The 25,354-nt window shown below is 40.1% G+C and overlaps 1 protein-coding gene across 5 annotated transcripts in view; it reads left to right on the forward strand.

The window, feature by feature from the left end:
* Palm2akap2 (PALM2 and AKAP2 fusion) overlaps positions 1–25,354 on the forward strand; it is a 428,099-nt gene that overhangs the window by 236,289 nt on the left and 166,456 nt on the right. For 3 of the 5 annotated variants that reach the window (XM_070011387.1, XM_070011397.1, XM_070011404.1), the window contains exon 7: positions 6,329–7,024. The exons of the other annotated variants lie outside the window; for them this stretch is intronic. In XM_070011387.1, the coding sequence (XP_069867488.1) occupies positions 6,329–7,024 (696 nt within the window). The remainder of the gene's footprint in view (positions 1–6,328; positions 7,025–25,354) is intronic. 5 annotated transcript variants of the gene reach the window in all.

Genomic DNA, 25,354 nt, shown 5'->3' on the forward strand with positions numbered 1-25,354 from the left:
CCTATATGCTAGAAATATCAACCCCACTGAAGTGCTTTACTCCTTCAATAGGGCTCCCCCCACCTGATGAAAGACCTACAAGGGCATTAGAACCAAACCGAGGAAAGCAGAGGATAGAAGTGAAAAGCACCCACCACAGCAGTCATCGGTTATTTATTCTTCATTAATTAAATGAATATGTCACTCAACTGTCCCACTAGATTACTAGAAGGAATGTTTTATCTACTCTACTCTTACTGATGTCAGTGTGGAATGTGTACAAGTCGGCTATTAACTGTATCATTTAACAAAAACACACTTCCAAACTCCAGTCAGTCTAGCGACGAAACTTCCATTGAACTGCCTGGTGTCCTTAGTCCCCTTCTCCAGATGGTTCCTCTTGGAGATTTTGGAGATGTTTTCTTCATGTGCTTTTGCTTAGGATCATGGAGCTCCTGCAGAGGCTCTTTGGCTCTTTGAGGGGCACTCCAGAAAGGCCCCCTCTTTGAAGGAGACCAACAAGAGGGGAAAAAGATGATGAGAGTCTGAACACTGGTAAACATATATTATATATGTGTATGAAAGTAACATAAGGAAACTCGCTTAAAATCATTTTCAGAAAAAAGAAGAAAGCCCCTATTTTTTATTTTCTTATAAGATGAGCAAAAGTATGAGTTCCATTTGTGCTTCCCAAGCAGAGTCTTCAGGTTCCTTTAGCTAGGTCGGCCTGAGCGAAGCTTGATGTCAAAGGAGAACTGGACTGTTCTTGGTGGTTGAAGATGAAATCATACAAGAAGAAAGAGGTTTTGGGCACCAGAAAACATAAGAGGTTTAAAAATTGTACAGATGCAGGGGCTGGGAAGATGGCTCAGTGGTAGAGCACTTGCCTTGCATGCCTGAGGCCCTGGGTTCGATTCCTCAGCACCACATAAGCAAAAAGAAAAAAGCCAGAAGTGGCGCTGTGGCTCAAGTGGTAGAGCGCTAGCCTTGAGCTGAAGAGCTGAGGGACAGCGCCCAGGCCCAGAGTTCAGGCCCCACGACTGGACCCAAAAAAAAAAAAATTGTACAGATGCAGACCTGGGCATTGGTGGCTCAAATCTGTAATCCTAGCTTCTCAGGAGGCTCGAGAGCTGAGGATTGCAGTTCAAAGCCAGCCTGGACAGAAAAGTCCATGAGATGCTTATTTCCAGTTACCCACCAAAGAATTGAATGTGGAACTGTGTGGAACTGCATTAGTCTTGAACCCAAAAGCTCAGGGACTGCACCTAGGCCCTGAGTTCAAGCCCCAGGTCCAGCATGAGCTCACATACACACAACTATACAAACCCAAAACTATTATTTGGGCTGGAGGTATAGCTCAGTGTTAGAGCACATGTTTGAGATACACAAAACCCTAGCTCCAAAAAGAGGAAAGGAGGAAAGCAGGGGGGAGGGAAGGAAGGAAAAGAGCAAAAATATTGAATTAAACTAAGTTTTATTGTCCTACTGGTTCATATCCATCCTGATTCACAGTTTGCTGTATTACTGGCTGAGAACTGAAGCAAAATATAAATACTTGCTTATAACATATTTAAGATAAGTCAGCTCCTATATAGTTTCCAGAATTATTAAATAAAATTCTCAGAGGTGTAAGTCAGAGTTTTGTTGTTGTTGTGTAGTTGTTTGACAGAGGGTAAATTTTGCCCCTACTTTTTCTTTAAAAAAAAAGTTTTAAGGGGAAGGGAAAGAACAAAAACAGTAGGACAAAGGGTGAACCAGTTCAGCAGTGATACTCACTAAACGCTATGTTGGAAATGAACTATATAACTTGGCAGGGACGGGTAAAACTGTGTTTATCATCCTCAAGTAATTGTACAAAGGGGTTTCAATTCAACATAGCAGTTTGTGAGAACAATGCGTACTGATCAGTGTCAGTCCTTTCATTATGCTTTCCCATCTCTCTCAGACCACCCATCCCCCTCAATTTACCTGGTTCCATTTTCACATATAGTCAGAGTTTCTTAAAGGGTTCTCCTAGAACTACTGGGCAAATGAGAGTAGATGTAGAAAGAGAGAAGAGAGTAAATGCAGAAAGGAATTGGGGTCACATGCCTGAGGAACCTGTGGATCCTTTGAAGCTTTTTGTTTTATTTGGAGGAAAACTGCATATGGATATTGAATTTTATAGCAAAAACATCAGAATTTATTATAAAAGTATACTATAATGCTTAAAATATTCTGTACTATTGTAGAACTAATACATGTAAAATATGTAAATATAAACTCACATATGTAACCCTAAAGAAACTAAGCCATCAGAAGTGATCCAGTCTCAGAGCCAAATCACATTTAATATGGGTTAAAAACCACAGAACTCCCCCCTCAGATTACATGTGTGTGTGTGTGTGTGTGTGTGTGTGTGTGTGTGTGTGTGTGTGTGTGTGTGTGTGTGTGCCAAGCATGGTGATGTACATGTTTATGGACCCAGCTCTCAGAAAACTAAGGCATGAGGATCATGAATTCCGGACTACATAATGAGTTCAAGGCCAGTCATCTGGAGATCCTGTCTCCAGATAGACAGATCCCTAGCTGGGTATAGATATGTAGAAGAATTTGGTTCTTTATCTGTTTTATTTTGAGGGTTTTTTTCCTAAAGGAGAGTAAAAGACACCCCCACTAAGTAGTAGTTCTCAGATTCTCTTTTCTTTCTTTCAGGTCTTACTCTCTCCAACATATTATTTATCACCACAAAATGTTGCTCCTCTATCCATATCCCACAAAGGTTTTATTCTTTCTGCCACTAAACTCATTTTTCATGTAGATGAACAGAACCTTTCCAACATTGAACTCCTCACAAAAGGAGGCTGGTCTGTCTAGCCTCTGATGCCAGGAGCAGACAGAGGGAAAATGAAATTGGGCATTAGGGTGGTGGAGAAAGGGCAATTGGACCAACAATTCCATTGGTTGGCAGAAGGGAAGAGGCATTTCATAACATTCCCATGCTAATAATGTGTACCCAATCACAGATGGTTATAAAAATAAAATATTTTGTTCCATGTTCTGTACATTAGTGTGTCATTTTGTTCATATATCTTTGGATGTTTGAGATAACTGATATTGAGATTGACATGACTGTTATTGTAACTACAAACCAACAATCATTATTGATTTCTTTGTTTATGTTCTGTGAGTGCACTTATAGTGATAAGATACCATATTTTGATCCCCAAACTGCTTTTTAGTATGTGTATATTTCAAGAACAGGCTTTTGGAGTCCAGGCAAAAACATAAACGTTTGTTCTGTTTCTCTGATGGCACATATTGTGTGGAAAACCATAAAATAATGGAGACAAACATTTGCTTTGCCAGCACAGTCTGCATGTGAGCACAGACACTTCTGTGGCAAATATTGGTTAACTTTCCCCAATGTTGCCTGCTCAAGTGAAATCTTCAATGTATATTGTAGAAATCAAGCTGTGGGTCTTGCTTTTCAATCTTTGTAGTGAAGTGTTAACTGAACAGATTGGATCTTCTGTCATAGCCAATGAAGCAATCTTGTTGCTGCTTTTTAAAAATTTAATTTCTGTGTGTACTTTTCATAGTTGTCGTTTTACACAAAGTATTTATGACTGTATTAAGACAGTCAAATTAGATTCTTCCAGTAGTAGCATTGGCTTCACAAGTGTATATGTGATGGGGCTGGGAAGGTGGCTCAGTGGTAGAGAGATTGCCTTGCACGCATGAGGCCCTGGGTTTAATTCCCTAGCACCACATAAGCAAAAAGGAAAAAAAGCTGGAAGTGGCGCTGTGGCTCAAGTGGTAGAGCGCTAGCCTTGAGCTGAAGAGCTGAGGGACAGCGCCCAGGCCCAGAGTTCAGGCCCCACGACCGACAAAAAAAAAAAAAAAAAAAAAAAAGAACAAGTGTATATGTGAAGTACTTAGTATAGAATGGGTTATAGGTAGATGCTGGCAGAGTAGGAGAACCATAGAGAAAAGGCAGGAAGTAAACCTTCAAATTATCTTTTAAAAAAATGTTTATGATGCTGTCAAATCAGTCCCACAAATACTGATCCTACTGGGTAGACATTGTTGTGTTGCCTTAGACAAACTCTTCAGTCTCTGAACAGAGGGCTATAACAGAGCTGGGAGAGTAAAAGGAAGCGTATGGGAGAGGGAATAGTTGACCTTGGCACTGATGAATGAATCCTATTTAAAAGTCAAAAGGAGGGCATTTCAGAAGGACATCTTAAAATCAGGAAATATTTAAATATCGAGTGGTGTTATTTGATTGTACTTGAGAGAGAAAAGCTCATGTGGATCTCCCTCACACAGGTTGTAGATACTCATGAAGGGTTAAGGATTTGGGCCATGATAAGCAGATATATGCTCAAGAGTCTAGAACTCTGCCAGTGGAGAAAAATGAAAAGCAGTCTAGGCCAAGGGACTCCAGGCACCAAAAGATGCTAAGGAGCAACCTCAGAATAGTGAGAAATTTTAGCCTGATCAAAATGTACAGAGAAGGAGAGGCTATGAGTGAAGGTTGGAAAGCAGGGTTATATCCCAACCTGAGGAGTTTGGTGTTTATCTGAAATAGACAAGAACCAACAGAAGGTTCCTGAGAAAGGTGGAGAGCACAGGCTTACAGGCCCAGCAACTTCCTCTACAAACGGCCAGGTTGTAAGCATGTTAGACTTTCTGGACCACAGAGGGTGTCTATCATGTATTCCTTTTTTTCTTCCTCTTCCCCTATCCTTCCATTCCTTTTCTCTTTCTTTACCTTTTGTCTTCCTTTCCTCCTTGTTTTACAACCTTTTAAAAATGTAAAACTCATTCTTTTTCTTCTGCCCCTACAATAAAAAAAAAAAAAAGCTCCAGGAGGGAAAACGAGAAAAGTGAAGGCAGGAGTGACATTGTCCAAAAAAGACATGTACTCATTACCTGATTTAGGAAATGGTAACTCTGTATACCAGCTTAATGATAACAATAAAAATGATAGATTTTTAAAAATCAGAGCTCCAATCTTCTGTAACTAGGATGGGAAGAGAGATTGTCAGGTAAAGCCTGAGACAGGGCTGTTATGTTAAGCTGAGGAAGGCCTGGGAAACATGGGGAGGAAACGGATGAGGATCTCAAAGCAGAATTAACTCTTCCTAATGATTGCTTAGTTATGAGGTATTAGAAAGAAAAGGACAAAGCAGGTATGATTTTGAGTCTTCAAAATTGAGGGACTAAGAAGTGGTGCTGGTGCTATTATTTAACACCAAGACTGCAGGAGAGATTTCAGAGAAGATGGAATCACTTTGAAGGTGCTAAGTCCAGTGTCTGAGCATCATCCAGGTAAAGGGTACCTGCAGCTTGGTGCCTTTGTGGGTCAGGGACCATTTCTTCCCATCCACAATGTGTACCATACAAGGAGCCTATGAGGGAACAGTCATGGAATACTAAAGTGTCCCAAGTCTATAGGACAGGAAAGAACTGGTCTTTAGGAACACCAGACTGGCAGTATGTCTCAGGAAGAACTGGAGAGGATGAGACTAGATAGTCCAGGAGTAAAGGAGCGCCTCACATTGGGTAGTAGCAACGAGACAGAAAAAAGACAGCAGGTGGAAGAGAGAGGGATGGGACAGAATTGCAAGGATGTGGTACTCTATAGGTAGAAGAAGAAAGGCCTTCTACAATATTGTACTCAGACTCCAGTGTCACAGATGCTGCTGCTTCTGTCTTATCCTTTTGTGGTCCTCCCTGACTGAACTACTCAGGACGTGTAATGCAAACTGTTTCCATATCTTTGCAGTGTTTATACAAATCCAGTTGTGTGGCGCATGTAGATAGCTGTGTCCTGTCCCACTGGTAAAAACCTTGGCATATTCTCCATTAACAGGAAAAGGAAATATAGAAGAAAAAATAAGAGAGCACTTGATAAAAGAGTTAAAAATGTTGGGTGTTTTTTGTTTGGTTTTGTTTTTATTTGAACTGGTACACATCTTAACCTAGGACTTTAAAATTGTATATATTTCCAGAAAACCCTCCATCAAGGTAAATTTGCATGTTGCCAGCCTTCCTGTAATTCTTTCTACCTAGGTCTGAAGTCTCTTGTGGCCTTACTGTAGCAGGTCTTCCTTAGTAGCATGACTGCTGTTGAGATACAGTGACTGTGTACATCTGTCTTCCCAGTGCATTAAGCTACTGTGTTAAAATACATATAGAGCCGCCTCTGTCCACAATGTGCACCGCACGCTAACACCCAGGATGCTTGGTGGTTAGAATAGAAAGGGCACAAGACCATTTCTTTTTGTCTGTTTGGCAATTAACCATTCACTGGCTTTTTTTTGTTGTAACATGCACTTCCTTTCTCTTGTTTTCATTCAAGCTGTGTACGCCATGGAAATTAATGTGGAGAAAGACAAACAAACAGGAGAGACCAAGATTCTCTCTGCATCTGCCATTGGCCCAGAGGGGGTGCATCAGAGAGGAGTCAAAGTCTATGACGATGGTACCAAAGTAGTATATGAGGTGCACTCAGGAGGCACCATAGTAGAAAATGGAGTGCACAAATTAAGCGCAAAGGATGTTGAAGAGCTTATTCAGAAAGCTGGACAATCAAGCTTAAGAGGAGGGTACATGTCAGAAAGGACTGTTATTGCAGATGGGAACCTCGGCCATCCCAAGGAACACATGCTCTGCAAAGAAGCCAAGTTAGAAATGGTGCATAAGTCTAGGAAAGATCACTCTTCTGCAAACCCAGGGCAACAGGCTCAAGCTCCCAGCACAGAAGGGCCAGAGGCCATCTTGGATCAGCCAGTCACCATGATTTTTATGGGCTACCAAAACATCGAGGATGAAGAGGAGACTAAAAAGGTACTGGGCTACGATGAAACCATCAAGGCAGAATTAGTTCTCATTGATGAAGATGATGAGAAGTCATTAAGAGAGAAGACAGTGACAGATGTGTCCACTATTGATGGGAATGCAGCTGAGCTGGTATCCGGAAGGCCGGTCTCAGACACCACTGAACCCTCATCCCCAGAAGGGAAAGAAGAGAGCCTGGCCACAGAGCCAGCCCCAGGTACCCAAAAGAAAAAGCGCTGTCAATGCTGTGTTGTCATGTGACCACTTCTTTTCTCCCTTTTCTTCCGGGCAGCCTCTCTACCCTCCACCACTTCCATAGACCTCACTGCACCACTAACTGCAATACTGTGAACTGGGAGCGAACACCTGCCTTGCCTTGCAGTTGGATTGCTTTGATCTCTCTTTTTATTTTTTTCCTTTTCCTCACCTCAGAAACAACGTGCATGTGTGTGGTTCATTTTTTCCCCCAAGAACTTGCTTTTTCTCTAAACCTTTTCTTATGTCTTCAAGAGTGAATCAGTACCTACTGCTCGATTGGAATGGACTGTTCATATCAGCCTGTTAATCTTGTAGCCTTAATTTACTTGACTGGAATCCAACCCGTTGGCACTGGGGCTTTCATTTTGTTGTGTATTCCTCCAAGATAGTCACACACAAACACACACATACACACACACACTGCCACATCCCCAACTTCTCATTTGCCTCACTTGCTGTGGATCTTAGTTTTTATAACTTGTTTTTATATCAGCTGTGGGCTGTAGCTGGTTTCTAGTGTAGCCAAAAATGGACATACTTAATCTGTCATTCTAGGGAGATGCTTTTTTCTGCCTTATATGAGCTTCCAGATTACAGTATTGAGCATTGCTGGCTTTTCCTTCTGTTAAACCTGAAATGAAGTTGATGTGAAAGAAAAACAATTCAGTGTTGGGCACAGCAGAAGTGTAGGAACCTGCTCAGCGGCAGCTGTCTCTCTTTCTGTGTCTTAACTTCTCTATACAAGAAGCTCCATCTTACATTTTCTAAGGACCTGAGACAGCCATTATTTTAAGCATTGATAGTGATCATCAAGTTTAGACATTCCGATCCATGAACTCTGTTTCTATTCTCTCAAACAATGTAAATTTTTATATCGGTTTCTTTTTCATGAATATTTTCTGATCATATCAGTCTATTTTCCATGAGGGGATCATTTTGAGAAGTATCTCTGCACTGACCACATTTCTAAAACAGTCTTTCTAAACTACAGTAGTTACAGCGCTCCCACTTTATCAAGGATGGTGCTGTGTGCATTAACTGTCCAGCTCATGTGCCCGGTGATTGTAGTCTTGGCAGCTGTAACTTTTCTTTCCATCCTTCCCGAGGGAAAGAGAATGCTTCCAGTCACTTTGACACGCAGGTCTAAGGACAGACATGAAAATAGCAGGTTTAAGGGGGGAAAATTAAATATAAAAAAGGTTGAAAGATATCAAAAGACCTGTCTTGTCATTGTGAAATATTTAAATTCAGTCCACAGGCTAGTTGAAATGTTACTGAACTTGCTAAAACTTTTTTTCACTCTTAAACATCTGGAGATTCTGGAATGCCAAGGAATCCTTTTTTTCTAGACCACAATAAACAGTGCTTGAAATAAATTCTTAGCACCAAAGTGATGTTAATAATTTAACATCTTGATGGGCAGTGAAACCAAAAGAAAAGAATAATAATATAAAAATGAACAGCTCATTTTAATAGCAGATAACTTCAAGTTACTTGTGCAAATGCTTATGTAGCATTTTACAAAATTTTCTGTGTTTCTATAGAATATAGTTGCAAAAAATACATAATATGACATCTCATATTAAATCTTCTGTGGAGAGTAGTTCAGAAAACAGTAAGATGGCCTGAAACATTGTGTTATAGAACCAATTCAGTTTGTCCTGTTCAGCTTTCTCAGTGCTAAATTTATTTAGTTAGTTAATTTTGGAACTTGAAATGATATTCCAATGAGAAAGGAAAATGACATTTTTATGTCTGTTATTTTTCTCAAATAACTGAATTTTTAATGAGCACAAAATGAGTCATTTTATCCCTAGTAAGTAAGCAAGAGCGAGAGTTAAGGAAGAACAAGCAGAGAAACTAAGCTGGATTTACTTTGGGCAACTAATGGAGGGAATTTCTGTCTCAGGTTTACCACAGTAGATGAGATGGAATAAAATGCTGTCTTACAAGAAACCTGTTTTAATGCTAACATATCTCACTATTCTCAGCTTCATTACTCAGTAGATGGTTGTTTAAGCAACACTTACATGTTAGATAAAAAGTTGTATGGATCAAGCTATCTTCACACAGAATGAGCAGAATTTCCATATTGGGACAATCTCTTATTTTAAGAATTTATTTAGGAAAGAAACATAAAAGTTTGCCATAAGCTTGTCTTTTTTATTCACTTAGTGATTAAAAATTATTCAGTGTGAGTTTTAAAAGCACATGAATGAGTGAAATGGCAGAGCTTAAGCCCCATGGACTTGGTGTTTGATAGACAGAGTCAGTCTTTCAGGAGAAATCCTTTCCTTTCCTTCCATAAGAGAACTAGTTTCTCATGACAAAATTATCTGTACCTCTCACAAGAACTCTACTCATAAAGCCAAAAATACCAGTGATAATCCACACTCCATCAGTTACTCATATGGGAAATAATAACTAGCAACTTACGTGAATTAGGATTCTCTATACTTTTATTTTTAAACATTATCATTTTTTAAGTTTTTAAAATGAGATGTGTTGCCTTCCTCAATTATTTATCACCACAGTAAATGAAGATGCCTTTGAATGTGGCAAACATTTGAATATTTTCATGTCTTCATAAGCATGTGGGCTCAGACAGGACTTCTATTGGACAAGAACTATAGTCCTATGTAAAGCAGCAAGTTATGCCCTTGATAATGAAAATGTAAACGGACCCATGATTGTGAATACTCTGCCTTTCCTCCTGCTTTTGTCACACTTCCGCTCTAAAAATTATCATGGCCTTCAAGAATGCAGACGATTCGGTTATATAACCAGGTTAATGAAAGAATCAGTAATGAAGCTACAAACCAGGATCTTTTTTGAGCTAATATTTAGTTGGGCTTATAATCAGTTCTCTTTTAAATAGAGGAAGAAAAAAAGTGATGTCATTTTTAACAGATTATGGTGACATTTATTAAAGATTATTTAATAGTTAAAATGAGAACATTTATCCCTATATGTCATGAAAAATGTTGATGACTTGTGTATCCTTAACTTTTCCCCCTTTTCTCTGTAAATATGCAGTAACACAAAACTGAGGGGACTTATTTTTACCTTGTTCTTATTCTACCCATAATGATACTGCTTTCCATGTATGATCAAAAATAATAGTGTCTAAGTGTGATTTCCTAAATACTACTGATGCCAATTAGTATGAGGGTTAGAGCAGAAAAATACTAGGAATTCACCCCTTGACAGATTCGAAACATGGCTTCCTTAAGCATCCTGAGCCATCCTAAAATTACAAAAAGGCTTTTAGGAACTAAAAGTCTAGAGTTAATTAAATTGAACTGCTTGTGAAATGTCAATAAACATGTATTTACTTTAAATCCCCACCTTTTCCGATTTACTTCTGGTAATCAGTGTTTTCCCTGCGTGCAAGTAGATTATTTTGTTTTGGGTTAGGGTCAAGTATTAATAAAAGGAGAGAAGCCAATAAAAATACAGAGAGAGATACAGAGTGAGAGAGAAAGAGAGAGAGAGTTCCCTGGAGATAAAATATCATCATATCATCTCTGGGACCAAGCATCAAAGCCAAATGGGAAAACAGTTCATTTCCCTTCACATCCTGCAGAATTTGAATTCAAGAGACCTCAGAGTACTCTTGAAAGTTGCCATTTACTTAATGCCAATAGGTAACAAAAGACAAGGGAAGAGAATACGGAGATAAGAGAAAAGAAAAAGAGATGTTATTCCTCTTTATAAAGCATTAACCCTATCCATTTAAAACATACACTTAGGACAATTCTTTTTGCTCTTATTTAAAATCTAGAGGCAAAGTCATTTTTTCTTCAATCATAGACCCACTGAAGAGTTTAACTCACTAAAAAAGACCCAATCCTTGCAGATATAGTCTCTTGTCTCCTGTTAATGTTAGTTCATAGCAAACCATGCTTAGGTGAATGGTCTCATGTTGTATTTTTGCAACATGCACATTCATAGTTGAAATCACAAATTCTCAGCATTTTTAAGACATAGGTTTGAAAACCTTGCTAAATATATAATCCTTCAGAAGCTCCTCGATTTCTTCATCAAGCTCCATTGAACTCCACTGGATAAAGGAGAACCATAAAGTATTATTTGCTCTATTGGGATAGTGAAACCAAACAGGAGCCTGGAGTTCATACAAAATAGCTCGAAGTAACAAAGGGGAAGATGGATCTTTGATTCCTGCTATTAGTTCACCTTCATTTTGTAGCTTTCTTCTTCACTTACTGAGAAAACCCTCTTCATTTTCTATGGACAAAAAGAATTGGCATCTACATTGGCACAGGAATACAATGCAGTCATGTGTCTATATTTTTATAACTTCAGCAATCATCTTAATTATAATTCCCATTTCAACAACAAACAGAATACTTAGTGATTGAATGTAGAAAGCTATGGAATAGTGATTATATCTTGAGAATGTCAAAGGGAAATGTTACTGGGAATCCTTCAACCAGCTCCCCTAACTTAATTTTGGTATAATTTAAGTAGGCTTCTGCTTCCTGTCTCCCCTAAAGACTAACATTAGAAAGTCTGAACTATCGCACACGCGCACACACACACACACACACACACACACACACACACACACACACACACACACACACATACATAAACACACACACACACAAACCTGCTGTTGATGTAAAAATGAAATATGAAATTTTGGGGACCACAGACTTTCTGCATCAAAGATCTGGACAGCCTTAACTTTTGTAAAGATAATAATAATAATTTTTCAATGTTCTCTTTTACTAAGCAGGAAAACAAAATGTTTCCTGAACCTGATGTTTTTTATATTTTGTGACTATTTTCTAAGTTTCTACAGGTTAAGGTATGAATGGTTATCTTTGTCCCATATTGCCTCTTAGCGGTCACCTGGGGCTAATTTTTGCAAGTCACTGCATTTTTATCAAAAGCAAGGTATATCTCACAAACCATAAAATTCTCCCTAGACTTTAGGCAGTCCTTTTGAAGTGAAAGAACAGAATGACCAAAAGAAAAGAAGTACAGGGTTGGCTTTCTTTTTGTGGTCAATGTGCTGTGTAGCAAATATGTTTACAGAATGTATCTGCCTTGTGATGTCAACAAAATGAATGACAAAGAAAGAGTTCTGATGTGCCAGTTGATAGTTTGCCTTAGATTGCTGTCTATGTTCTTCTTTTCTGTCCTGTTAAAAAATGAAGGTTGTATTCCAAAGCTGTATTAACACATTTGCTTCTGCACTCAACCCACCCTTCTTCAGAGCTGTACATCTCATCATAGGAGCCTCAGGCAGAACCTTGTAGGTAGGGCCCAGCGAGGCTAACTTGGGCATAGCTTGTGCCTTACCTATGGCCTTCCACCAATTGAACATGTTTCTGTGTTCCCATCTGAGCCTGGAAATCACCCTCTGACATTCCAGGGCAGGTCACATGGAACACATGACCTCTCACAGTCATTTCCTCTCACTGTGAGAGAAGAGGACTTGTGTCCCCTATCTGGGTCTAAGAGTATAGTTGTAAGCACAATTAGCATAGAAAAAAAGGCAAGACCGACAGACTCAAATGCATCCTCCCCAAAGGGCTGTTTGTTTTGTTTGGTTTTTTTCTATTCACTGTAGTGTAAGATGAGTAGCATGCTTTGGTAGGGATGAGGCATGGCTAGAGAAGTGGAATATTTTACATTTGTGTATTTTTTTAAGGAATAATATTTTTATAATGAAACCTATATGGGTTATGGAGTTTGAGTTTGAAAATACCCTTGATTGATTAAGTTATTTCTTCATTCCATTAAGGTCATTTCTGGTGAGTTCTATAGCACTAAATAGATCTTGGAGGTAGGAGTCAAGATCTTGGGACCTGTCTTTGCACTGCCATGGCTGAAAGTCAATGTTTCCAAATAAATGTAGGTATAAGATTAAGCTTTCTACACCTTCCATTACATAGACTATATGTTATAACTTGATAGCTCTCCAGGCTACACCATTAATAATACATCACAATATTCTAGAAAAAGATGGTTCCTTTATATAGTAAACCAAGCCTAGCAATGATAAGAATCCAACTCTTTCACACATATTTAAGGAGTAATTGCTACATTTATGATTAAGGGATCACTCATTATAGAACCTTTGATAGTGAGTCAGAAACATCTGACCATCTGCAATCTACACATAAATGTATAAACCAGCAATTGAAAACTTAATAGGCATTGTTGACCTAATGCATATCACCGAAGTGGCTACATCATACTTACAGAGTTAAGTAGAGTCAGGAAATGATCATCTTTATCCATAAAGGAGATTCTGAATTAGGGTTATTGATATCCCCCTCCCCAGTTTTCTACCAGATTTTTAAATTTCTATTCAGTCACACTCAGTTTTATTTGTTCCTTTACCTGGTTCACAGAGTGAGTCAGACTTTAGTGTCTTCATGCCATTCCTATTAGAATTCTCTCCCAAGTAGCATGAGCTCCTACCCTGAGACCGACATTCTTTTCCTACCAAGCCAAGGTCATAAACTTTCTAAAGATAAAAAGAAGTAAATATAAAAATAATTTTCAAAAACTGTGGTTCTCATGCAAATTCTTTATTTTTATTTTGGCAGTATTAGGGTTTGAACTCAGGACCTTGCATGTGCTCAGCAGGGGCTCCGCCACTTAATCCATGCCCTTGATCAATTTTTGGCTTTTGAGAAAGTGTCTTAGTATGTAGCCCAGGCTGGCCTTGAACTTGTGATCCTCCTGCCTCCGTCTCCCAAATGCTGGAATTCCCAAGTGTGAACCACCGTGCTCAGCCCATGGGAATAACTTTAAATCTTTCATTACCAGAATCCCTTCACAAGCCCAACTCAAGCTCATCTTTAAAACATTGTTGTCATGAAGACAACTGCAAATATGAAAAGACTATGCAGTTGCCTGAAGGTGCTAAGGGAGAGTTGATTAACTCTTTATTACTAAGGAAATCTCCTGGCTTTGAATTTAGGTGGTCAGGAAGATATCCAGTCACCATAGGTTTGCAGTGACAAGTCTTCATATGTAAAAAGGCCACCGGGCAACACCTGATCCCAACTGTTCTGCACGTAGCTCCAACTCTCATTCTGGCAAGTGGGAAGAGTTCTATGCAGGGTTCTGGAACATTCTTTCCTCCTGTCAAGCTCCTGATTTAGAAGAGTAGAAATGTTACAGGGTTCCATGAAAATGTTGTGTGTGGTGCAGCATTTTTTGGTGAATGTAGGTTGTGGATTGAATTTTCAGCTTTAGCAGCGCACTCACTTGGGGCGAGTGACATCTTCTGTAAATACACTCATTCATGGTTGGTTGGTGGGGTGGGGGGGATGGGCGCCTGTTGTGCATACTCTGAATTAGACTGCTGGGCTAGCTGCTGTACTTTGTAACCTGAAGTGTACTTTGACTGTTCTGTTTCCTTCAGATACAAAACAAAACAAAAACTGACTTCAGAAAAAACACTGCCAAGTGACAACTGATGCTGTACTTGTAGCTTCTCTCTGTTTCTCTGTACAGTATTAATAGACAATAAACTGCCTTTTCACTGCATCTACCTCTATGTGTCTGTGCCCTAATTCTTTTCCTTTCTTGCTAGCAGTCTACAGACTTGGGGCTTCGCCATGATGGGAGCACCTTTATCCTCTTCCTGCAACCTAAGGCGAATCCGATGGCCCTCACACTGAGCTGGTCACCTGGAGATGCTCAGCCTCACCTCTGGAACTCAGTTTTAGACTCCTGGGTGGGGCCCTGTAAACTGCATTTTAAAGGAAGTTCCAAGTGATTCTGTGCCATGTAGCACTTGACCCATGGGTTTGGGTGCCTTTTGTTGGTAATCATCGCAGCTTACCTACTGTCAACTGGCTTCCACGCTAATGAATCCAAGACACTTGCTCTCTCTAGTTCCCTTCCATCTATTTCTCTCCATGTCTGTCATCTTTTATCCTTTTTCCTTGCAAGTCCTAGAGGCAGACCAGAACTGTGACCGCTGGGCAATCTCAGAGTGCCCGTTAGGCTAAATGATAGGGTTCCTCCAGTAGTTTTCTAACCTGGAACACCCAAAGACACATAGAGCTTGTTTCTCTTGTTCACTGTGGTTACCTCTTTACTTGGAACAAGGTAAAGTTCTAATTTCTTCATCTAAGTTCAATTATTAGTCTTTCTGTTGGTAAGGTTTTGTCTTATGTGGTGAGAAATAATCCCCAGAGTAGCAAACATTTCCTGTAAATGGCCAGATTGCAAATATGTCTGGTTTTATGTGCCAAATAACCTCTATCACAGCTAGTCAGCTGTAACAAAAAGTAGACCTATATAACATGCAAATCAAAGAGTGTGACCATATTCCAATAAACTTTATTTGTAAAGCAGATGTTAGGCTTGATTGGGCCTGTGAGCTTGTAGTTTGCCAACCCATGAGCCAGGAAGATCACATAGTAGGTGCTCAAATACAAAGTTTACAAGTTACGGCACACACAAAAAAAAAATGAACAAAGACCAAATGTTCTATCACCTGTAGAACTGTGACCAGAAATTTTATTCTTGGAGGACACACAATAAATGAATCCATTGGGGTATTCTCATTCATTTGGGTTTCACAGTAGAAACTCAAACTTGGATGTCTCTATGCATGGTTAGCAACGTTAACAATGGAAGCATGACTGGTTCCTTTTGGACTGTTCAGACGTCTAAGTTGTAATGGACAAGCATTTCAATCAGTACAAAGTGGCAGACATGCAAGAACATCTTGTTCTTGTCAGAAAAGCTGAGGATGGCATACTGGATGGTCCCAAGGTGCCAATGCATTTGGCATTGTGGAGCCATGTTTTGTCTGATTCATCCTATGCTGTAGGTAATAGGCTTTTTTACCTTATTTTCCTAGTCAATGAAAATATGCTTTAATATGCAAATATTCCACAATTCTAGGGTATAACGATGGGGGAAAGAAAATCTAGAAGCAGATTAAAAACCCTATGCTCATCTCCATCCACACCGTTGTTCAGAATTAATGAAAATATATTTATGTAAAGCACTGTGGAAACTGGAAGTGGATGATAAATGTTAGTTGACATGTGATAATGAAGTATCTCTCCTTCTACAAAGATTATATAAGCTTCCAGATGTGTTTCAGAAGTAGTATAAAAAGAGAAACTTCTTTGGCCTCCTGAGGTTTATGATTGGTTTTGTGGATGATTGAACATTGGCAGTTCCATATACTTCAACCTAGAATTCTACTCTAGGGATTATTTCCCACCACAGAAGATAAAACCTTACCAACACGAACACTAATAATTGAATTTAGATGAAGAAATTAGAAGTTTAGACATGAACCAGTTCACTACTAGGTTAAACCTAAGCATTTTTCCCCTTGGGAAGGTAGGATATCTTTTAGTCTGTCAGCCCAATGAGGGTGACATTGCTACTATTCTACATTTCTACATGAGAATATTTAGTTTAGGAGATAATAAGTACCTCGCCCCATGTAGCAGAGCTAAAAACTGATATGAGGATCCAAGGGAGCAAATGTCACATTCAGGTCTTCCTACCTCACCAAAGAATCTATATCATGAATGTGATGTGAGAGATGGGATGGCTCATGCAAGAAAAGACAAAATGGTGCTAGTTCTTATTTTGCACGTTTGTCTACTCAAGCAAATGCTCAGAAATCACAACACCCTCTAGAGGTATTAGAAGTGGCTCTGTGTCGCTCTTTACAGAAAAGGAAACAGTGAAGAAACTAGTAGTTCTCTTAGCTGTTTGTTAAATCTTGTTTAAATGACAGTGTTCCTTCCCTAGTCATTTAAAAAAAAAAAAAAAAGAACAGAATTGCTCAAATTTTGTAAAGCCTAGGATTTCGGGTCAATTTCTCAGTAAGCAAATGTGATTTTGCTTTTCTTGATAATGATGATGTTGTTGTGACTTCACCAATGGCATAACAGTTTAGAGGAACAGTGTGCCTAAGGGATTATGCAAGTGCTTTTTGATCTAGGCTACATTCTGTAACCACTGTAGATCCCATGGTTTTTCCCCCAACTGTTCCGCTAAGATCTAGCTCTTCTGCTGTTTTCAAACAGGGTCAAGTTCTCCATTTAACTAACAATACAATGACCAAACATTGGCTATTTAGAAGTTAAGGTTATAAGATGTCTTTGAGGTTATCTAGGACAGAAGTTACAAAATAGTTATTCACAAGCTGAATTGGACTACAGTTATATTAATTTGTCTGCAAGTATTTGGAAGTCATTTTTAATTTATTGCCAAGGATAATTATGAGAATTATTATTTTAAAGGTATGGATTTCCACTAAGCACTAATGGCTCGTGTCTGTAAACCTAGCAATTCAGGAGGATGAAATCAGAGGATTGCAGTTTGAAGCCAGACTCAACAAGAAAGTCCATGAGACTCTTACCTTCAATTAATCACCAAAAAAGGCAGAAGTAGCACTGTGGCTTGAGCACCAAAGCTCAGGCACAGCACTCAGGCCCTGAGTTAAACCCCAGTACAAGCATGGGAGCATGGGCACGCACCCATGTGCATGTGTACACACACACACACACACACACACACAAACCAGATACCTTTACTATAGCTCACATGACTTGTGTAATGAATGACTAATATAAGGCTGTAATCTCCTATTTACAGGGGTTTGAACTCTTCCTGTATATATTAAGTGAAATAATCCATTTCCCAAAACAGCTGACAATTACACCTCTCTATTTCATAGGCTAAGTGCACAATATAGTGTTTGGAAGAGCTTTAGGGTATCATGTGCTTCATGATAAAAAAAATTTTCATCCCTGGACAAATAGAAATTTTATTGCCAACAGTTGAAGAGTTCTGGGGACTTCATATTCCTTCTTAGGAAAAATAAGAAACAAAGCCCACCTGTATTGAAATTTGCATGTGATCTTTCCTTCACTTACTGTTTTTCTTGGGTTTTACATTCACAAATATGGGAATATTCTCCAGTGTTCACTTTTGTGTCTTACTAGTAGCACTAAAGTTCAGTGAGGTGAGGGAATGGTGACATGGGAACCTTTCCTTCCAAACCTGTCATCAAAATCCAATTCGATCTAGTGTTCACTTGTTTTTAACTTTGACCAAAAGCCAATCAACTTTAAGATAATAATTCTGTTTCCCAACTTCATGTTTTCTTGTTTAAGTCATTAAGTATTAAAAAACATAAACTAATAGGTATGTATAGACTACATTCCATTCTTTTCAGACTGTGTCCACAGGTCAGCCTGAGGATATCTGAAGGTGAGATCAGTTCTGTAGCCACTGTGAATTGTGTTTCCATCAGACTCTGCTGACTCAAATTCCATTTCTTAGAGGGGTTTATTTCAAGACAGAGTAAAAATAGAGGTTCTGCTCTTCATGATGGACTAAGTCTCTCACCACATAGCTCCACACATCTTAACTCAGCTTCTAAAACTTTGGATTTAAGAGTATTGCTTGAACTATGTAATCTACCTTTTTGGCTTCTGCTTACTTAAAAGCTTTGACACACTATCTTAAATACTTATCACATGCCATAAAAATTACTCAAAATAAATATAAATCAACACTATGAATTTTCAGATGCATTGGATCACTGAGAACAACTCTCTTCTGCAAAAAAGAGGAAATGCATTAGAGAAGAGTCTCTTTCCAATGAAGTGAAGAAGATCCAAAATGTGATCACTTCCTTGGTATGTGAGTCAGGGCTATGTGATGCCATACCATGCGTGAAACCCTAAGATCTGGGAGATGCTTTCTGGCCTCTGTACGCTCTTAAAACAAAAACATCCCAGCCAGACACTGGTGATTCACATCTGTAATCCTAGCTACTCAGAAGGCTGAGATCTGAGGCTGAGAGTTTAAAGCTAGCCAGGCAGGAAAGCCCAAGAGACTCTTATGTTCAATTAACCACATAAATAGACTATGGCTCAAAGTGATAAAGTGCTAGCCTTGAGTGAAAAAGCTCAGAGACGGCACCCAGGCCCTAGTTCAAGCTCCATGACAGAAAAAAAAAAATCCCAATTTCTCATTTCAAAGATCAAGATGGGAAACAAAGTAATGTGCTCAAAGCAACCGGAAGAGAAAGAGACAGTGCTGGGATCTAAACACAGACCAGGATGACTTAATCTTTCTGCTGGGCCAGGTGCTGGTCACAGTGATCTTTTTATGCAGAAAGCACAGAACACATCAGCAGGAAGCTTAAAAACTCTGCAGTAAGATCCTGATCATTTCAACAAACAAAAGTAACATCTGTGTAGCTAAAGCGCTGTCTTTGGCATAAATAGTTTCACCCACAGAGTCTGAGCTGATTGGACTCCTGCGGTGTTACTTGAGCAAAGTGAGTAGCCACATGTGAATTTTCAGAGAAATTTGTGCAGTGTACAAGTGCATTGGGCTGCTGCTTCCGCTATAAAATTTTTCTTCTGCTATAAAGCATTTTCCTGTCTTCAGTTTCAGTGGTGCCTGCCCACCAGGCTTCTTGATTGCCTCTTGCAGCGGCAGAGGCCTAGAATGGGCTATTAAGTGGCTCAAGCACTAGGGAATAAGATATAAATGGGAAAGGATTACTCAAGTACAGTTCAACTTCACTTTTCCTCCACTCTTCTCCCTCTCCCTTCCCCTTCCCCTCCTTTTGCTTTTCTTCCCTTTTCTCCCTTTACCTTGCAACTGTTTTTCTTCCCTTTCCCAGTCCATTTTCTGTTGCTATAAAAAAAAAACCCAAGATTGAGTAATTTATAAAAGAAAGAAGTTGATTTAGCTTTCAATCTGGAGGCTAGAAATTCCCAGGGCAGAGAAGAAGTGTTATAATGTGAAAGAAGGCGAAAGGACAAGAGAGCACTACAGAGAGACAAGGCAGAGGGGTGGCCCTGCTGGAGAACAGTGCACTGTCTCAGTAACTAAGAGTTCACTCCTGGAAGAAAGGCCTTCATCCGCCTTAGTGACCTTATCACATTGCAATAGTAATCAAATTCCAACATGAGTTTTGAGTGAGCAAACTATATTCAAAGCATAGCCATTGACTTCATTTCTCCATTTCTTGTTTTTCCTCTGCTGCATTTTTCAATACTGCCTCAAACATTTCTTATCCTGGAAAAGCAAAAAGAAAGGGAAAGCAGAAAAGGTCTTTCATATATATAGAGAGATATATCTATATCTCTCTATATATATCTACACACACGTATATAAAGAGAGAATACAATATATGCACAGTTGTGTGCGGGCATGTGCATGCACACACACACACACACACACACACACACACACACACACACACACACACACACACAAGTTCTTGTGATATATGTTCAAGGTTATTCTTGAATTCGTGATCTTTCTTCTCAGCCTCCTCTTTAGTACTAGGCTTACAGGCATCTTTAAAGTATATTTAATGGAAGCCCTGCAGTGAGGCTTGGTAAATTGAAATCAGTTGTCAGAGTTGCCCAGGTGACTGTGTGAGGATTTTTTCTTTGTGTGTGTCAGTCTTGGAGCTTCAATTCAGGGCCTGGCACTGTCTCTGAGCTTTTTTGCTCAAGGCTACTACTCTACCACTTGAGCCACAGCTCTGCTTCTGGCTTTTTTGTGTGGTTAATTGGAAGTGAGAGTCTCACAGACTTTCCTGCCTGGGCTTTGAACCATGATTCTGAGATCTCAGTTTCTTGAGTAGCTAGTATTATAGGCAGGAGTCACCAGCACCTGGTTCAGATGTGGGGTTTTGACCTCATTCCTGAATCTATATCTGACGTTTTCTATGAGCTAGCAGGTGAGATAGGATTTTATCTTGGACCCATTTGGCCTGCCCTCATCACTCAGGCTGCTGCTTCCAACATTAGCTGCCCACTAGAGCTATTTAGTGAACACCTCACTAATTAAATTAGATTAAATTAGAACTGATTAAATTAGAACTTCTATATGATATGAAGGATCTTTGTATCATAATATTTTTTAGAACCTGTCCCAGATTCTAATATGCAACTGGCATGAAGTGAGAATCAGAGAGCTACACAGCATGACATTTCCTAGGGGAATTAAATAAACTTAAAAAAAAAAAACTTCAATTCATTCCACAGTGAGACACCTTTACCCAAATAGACTGTTTTGAAGGATCAGAGCATCCTGTGACAGTCATCCATATCATACCACATCAAATCATTTCCTTACTTTATCTGTAATTTGTGTCATATTCTTATAGAATCTCAATGGAAAGGATCAGTTAAAACAAGAAAGCAGAAGCATCCAATCTAGCCCTTAGCAGGCAGACAGAGACTCAACAGAGGACACTGGCTCTTGGCCTGGGCCATTTGTTCATTACATAGTTATCAGTGGAAGTTTACTACAAATACACATTTATTAAACCAAAACCAAGAAACAGAGCTAGGACTCTGCATCTGCTAACCATGGGCTATTCAGTGGCTCAGTCATGAGTTTCAAGTCAGTTGCCATTTTTGTCTTTTTTTCTTTCTTTCTTTCTCTCTCTCTCTCTCCCTCTCTCTCTCTCTCTCCCTCTCTCTCTCTCTCTCTCTCTCTCTCTCTCTCTCTCTCTCTCTCTCTCTCTCTCTCTCTCTTTCTTTCTTGTCAGTTGTGGGGTCTGAACTCTGGGCCTGGGTGCTGTCCCTCAGCTCTTCAGCTCAAGGCTAGCACTCTACCACTTGAGCCATAGCACCACTTCTGGCTTTTTCTGCTTATGTGGTGCTGAGGAATTGAACCCAGGGCCTCATGCATGCAAGACAAACACTCTACCACTGAGCCATCTTCCCAGCCAGCCCCCCAGTTGCCATTTTTGTGTGTCTCAATTTCTTTCTGTGTAAAATGGCTAAAGGACTAAAGTTCTACAAAGAGTCTGGGGACACTTGTTGGATGCTAATGGCTCATTCTTGCAATCCTAGCTACTCAGGAGGCTGAGATCTGAGGAGCACAATTCAAAACTAGCTCAGGCAGACAAATCCAAGAGATTTTTTTGTTGTTGTTGTTCAGTTGTGGGGCTTGAACTCTGGGCCTGAGTGCTGTCCCTCAGCTCTATCAGCTCAAGGCTAGCACTCTACCACTTGTGCCACAGTGCCACTTCCAGTTTTCTGGTGGTTTATTGGAGATAAGAGTCTCTTGGACTTTTGTGCCCGAGCTGGCTTTGAACCACAATCCTCAGATCTCAGCCTCCTGAGTAGCTCAGATTACAGGTGTGAGCCACTGGTGCCCAGCTCCAAGAGACTTTTATCTTCAGAAAAAAGCTAGAAGTAGAGGTGTGGCTCACATGATAAAGTGTGAGCTGTTAGCTTAAAAAGCTGATTTCAAGCTCCAGTATCAGCCCTAATTAATTATTTAATTACACTACTTGATAAATACTAGCAGAGTTCATAGTTTGAGAAGCATGGAGTGGGCCCTAAGAGTGGTATGAGCAAGAGTGTCAGCAACTATGACCTTTGGGGGAAGGGGGAGAGATAAGGAGAGATGAGGAGGATGAGGAGGAGGAAGAGGAAGAAGAAGAAGAAAAGGAGGAGGGGGAGGAAGAGGAGCAGAAGAAGAAGGAAGAGGAGGAGGAAACAAGATGTTGAAATGCTTCTAAACATTAAGATGCTCCTAAGTTTGTTTATTGCATTTAGAGTTGAATTTATACTTTAAAAATAGTCAGGGAAGGATTTGCCAAGATGGCGGCCTTTGCAATGGAGTTTATAGGGTGAGGCGATCAGGCAAGGAAGAAAGAAGGAAGCAAATCCAGTTGGGAGGAGATGTGCAAGCACTGTGCTGCCATGTTGCCATGGAAACCTAGTGATGACACCCCACTCTTCTGTTTTCTACTGAATACTAGAGGAGGTCCAGGTTTCAAGGGCCTTGGACTCAAGTTGATGGGGTTGCAGTGGGAAGGTAGTAGCACTGGAGATATGTAGGCTGGAAGGATGGTAGGAACCATATTTGTGGAAAGACTGACCTAAGGCATTCTATAAAATAGACTGAAGCATGAACAGAGGCTGAACATCAACTAGGGCATGCTGTAGATCAAACTAGGATAGTGACTGCTGTGGAAAGGGATGGAGATGAATTACAAAGTATTTTTGATAGACTTTCAATATGACAAGAGAGAGGGGGGAAAAGGTACTTATGCAGAACAGCTTAACCCTGGAGCGAAGTCCCCCGCATTCAGATAACAGAGCTGTTTATGACTTTGGGTTAATTAATCTAAATTCAATGTCTCCAGCTTCCTCATCTGTAGTATGAGGAGGAATGATATGATACTCTATCACAGGTTGTCAGAAGGCTAAATGGTATTTGTAAAGTACAAAAAAATAGTATTCAACATAGAATAAATGCTTGCTATGTTTTATCTCTTAAATCTGAAGGTGTTGATACGTTGGTATGTATTGTTGTTTTTTTGCATCCTTTTTTTTTCTTTTGGCCAGTACCAAGGTTTAAACTTCGGGTCTTATACTTACCCTGGTTTCTGGCTTATGCTGCTTGCTGCTACTCCTCCACTTGAACCATATCTCCAACCTAGCTTTTTTACTAATTATTTTGGAGATGAAGTCTCTTCTAGGCTTTTCTGCCTGCTCTGGCTTTGCATCTTGATCCTTTGCATTTAAGCCTCCAGAGTAGCTAGGACTAGCTATATTTGAGTTTATTTTAAATATGACATGGAGACAATGTGTTTTCTGGAGAAAAAATATTTACTGAGAGTGCTTTTGCAACATCCTGTTGGGAAAGTGTCAGGTGAGCCCAGGACTCTACATCTCTCCCAAGGCTCCCAGGGGCTCTGGTGCTGCTGCTGTCACTTCTCAAGTAGCAGAGTTGTTTGGGCAATGGGGATAAACTATATTTCAGAACTGGGCGTGTCCTGGTTATCTTACATTACACAACAAATAACCCACATGGCAGCTTAAAACAAAAATAGTTACAGCCAGTCTTCTGTACCCCTCGACTCCACATCTATGCATTCAACCAACCTTGAATGCAAAATATTAGGGAAAAAACTGTGTCTACACTGAACACTTACAGACTTCTTATCTCCTTATCATTATCCTTCAAACAATATAACAACTATATAGATATTATTTACACAGTGCTAGATATTACATTAGGTGTTACTAGAGGTGATAAGACATATGGGAAAATGTGGGCAGGAAAAATTTAAGTATGTACAAATACTATGCCTGTGTGTGTGTGTGTATGAATGTGTGTGTGTGTGTGTGAGTGTGAGTGTGTGTGAGTGTGAGTGTGTGTGTATGAATACTGGGGCTTTACCTCAGGGCCTTGAGCGCTTGCTCAGCTTCCATGCTCAGAGCCTTACTGTTGCTTCCTTTTTTTTCTCCACTTTGTGGAATTTATTTTGATAAATATTATTTTATATGATCAGAGGCACAAAGACATTGTGCCTTTCACTTCCTTTTTTTTTTGGGGGGGGGGTCCGGTCGTGGGGCCTGAACTCTGGGCCTGGGAGCTGTCCCTCAGCATTCCAGCTCAAGGCTAGTGCTCTACCACTTGAGCCACAATGCCACTTCTGGCCTTTTTTGCTTATGTGGTGCTGAGGAATCGAACTCAGGGCCTAAGGCATGCAAGGCAAGTGCTCTACCACTGAGCCACCTTCCCAGCCCCTTCACTTCCTATTTTTTTAAGAGTCTTAAAGATGTATCTGCCCAGGCTGGCTCCAAACCATAATTCTTAGCCTACCTAGGATTATAGGTGTGAGCCCCTGGTGTCTGGCTTATGTCACTTACTTAAGGGACTGGAACAGCTCTGGGTTTGGTATGCCCTGCGGGTCCTAGAGCCAATCCCCAGTGGATTCTGATGGATGACTGTGTATATTTTAGTTGCTGGAGTTGGTATTATCTTTCACAGCTATATACATGCACTTCCTGCTCAGGATACCTCCTGCGGTGGTAGTCAGATGGTAGCCAGGGTGAGAGCCACCCAAAGGCTTTCCTACTCCCAGGTCTGATATTTGGTGCTGCTTGTCCCCCGGGACCTCAGCTGGAGTTGTCAGCCAGAACATCTTCTCAGTTGCTTATGACTTCTGAATAGGGCAAAAGGTTCCATACAGCTCAGCAGCTGGCTTCTAAGAGCCAGGGTTCTGAGAGGGAGAAGCTGAAGCACCTTCTCAAGCCTGACTTCCACAGTCTCAAAGCATCTCCTCTGATGCCTTGTATTTGTTAGAAGCAGTCACTAAAGGCCAGCCATATGCCAGGAGATGGCATGTAGATCCTTTGCATGGAAAAGGAGGGGTGGGGTATCAAAGAATTTGTAAACACATGCTAGAGTGAGCACAAGGGCCTGCTTAAGGAAGCTCTGCCAGAAGCAGAAAGCTGTACATGAGTCTACTAGG

The sequence above is a fragment of the Dipodomys merriami genome, unplaced genomic scaffold (genome assembly GCF_024711535.1).
Source record: "Dipodomys merriami isolate MVZ:Mamm:240054 unplaced genomic scaffold, mDipMer1.0.p SCAF_11, whole genome shotgun sequence".
Taxonomy (NCBI): Eukaryota; Metazoa; Chordata; class Mammalia; order Rodentia; family Heteromyidae; genus Dipodomys; species Dipodomys merriami.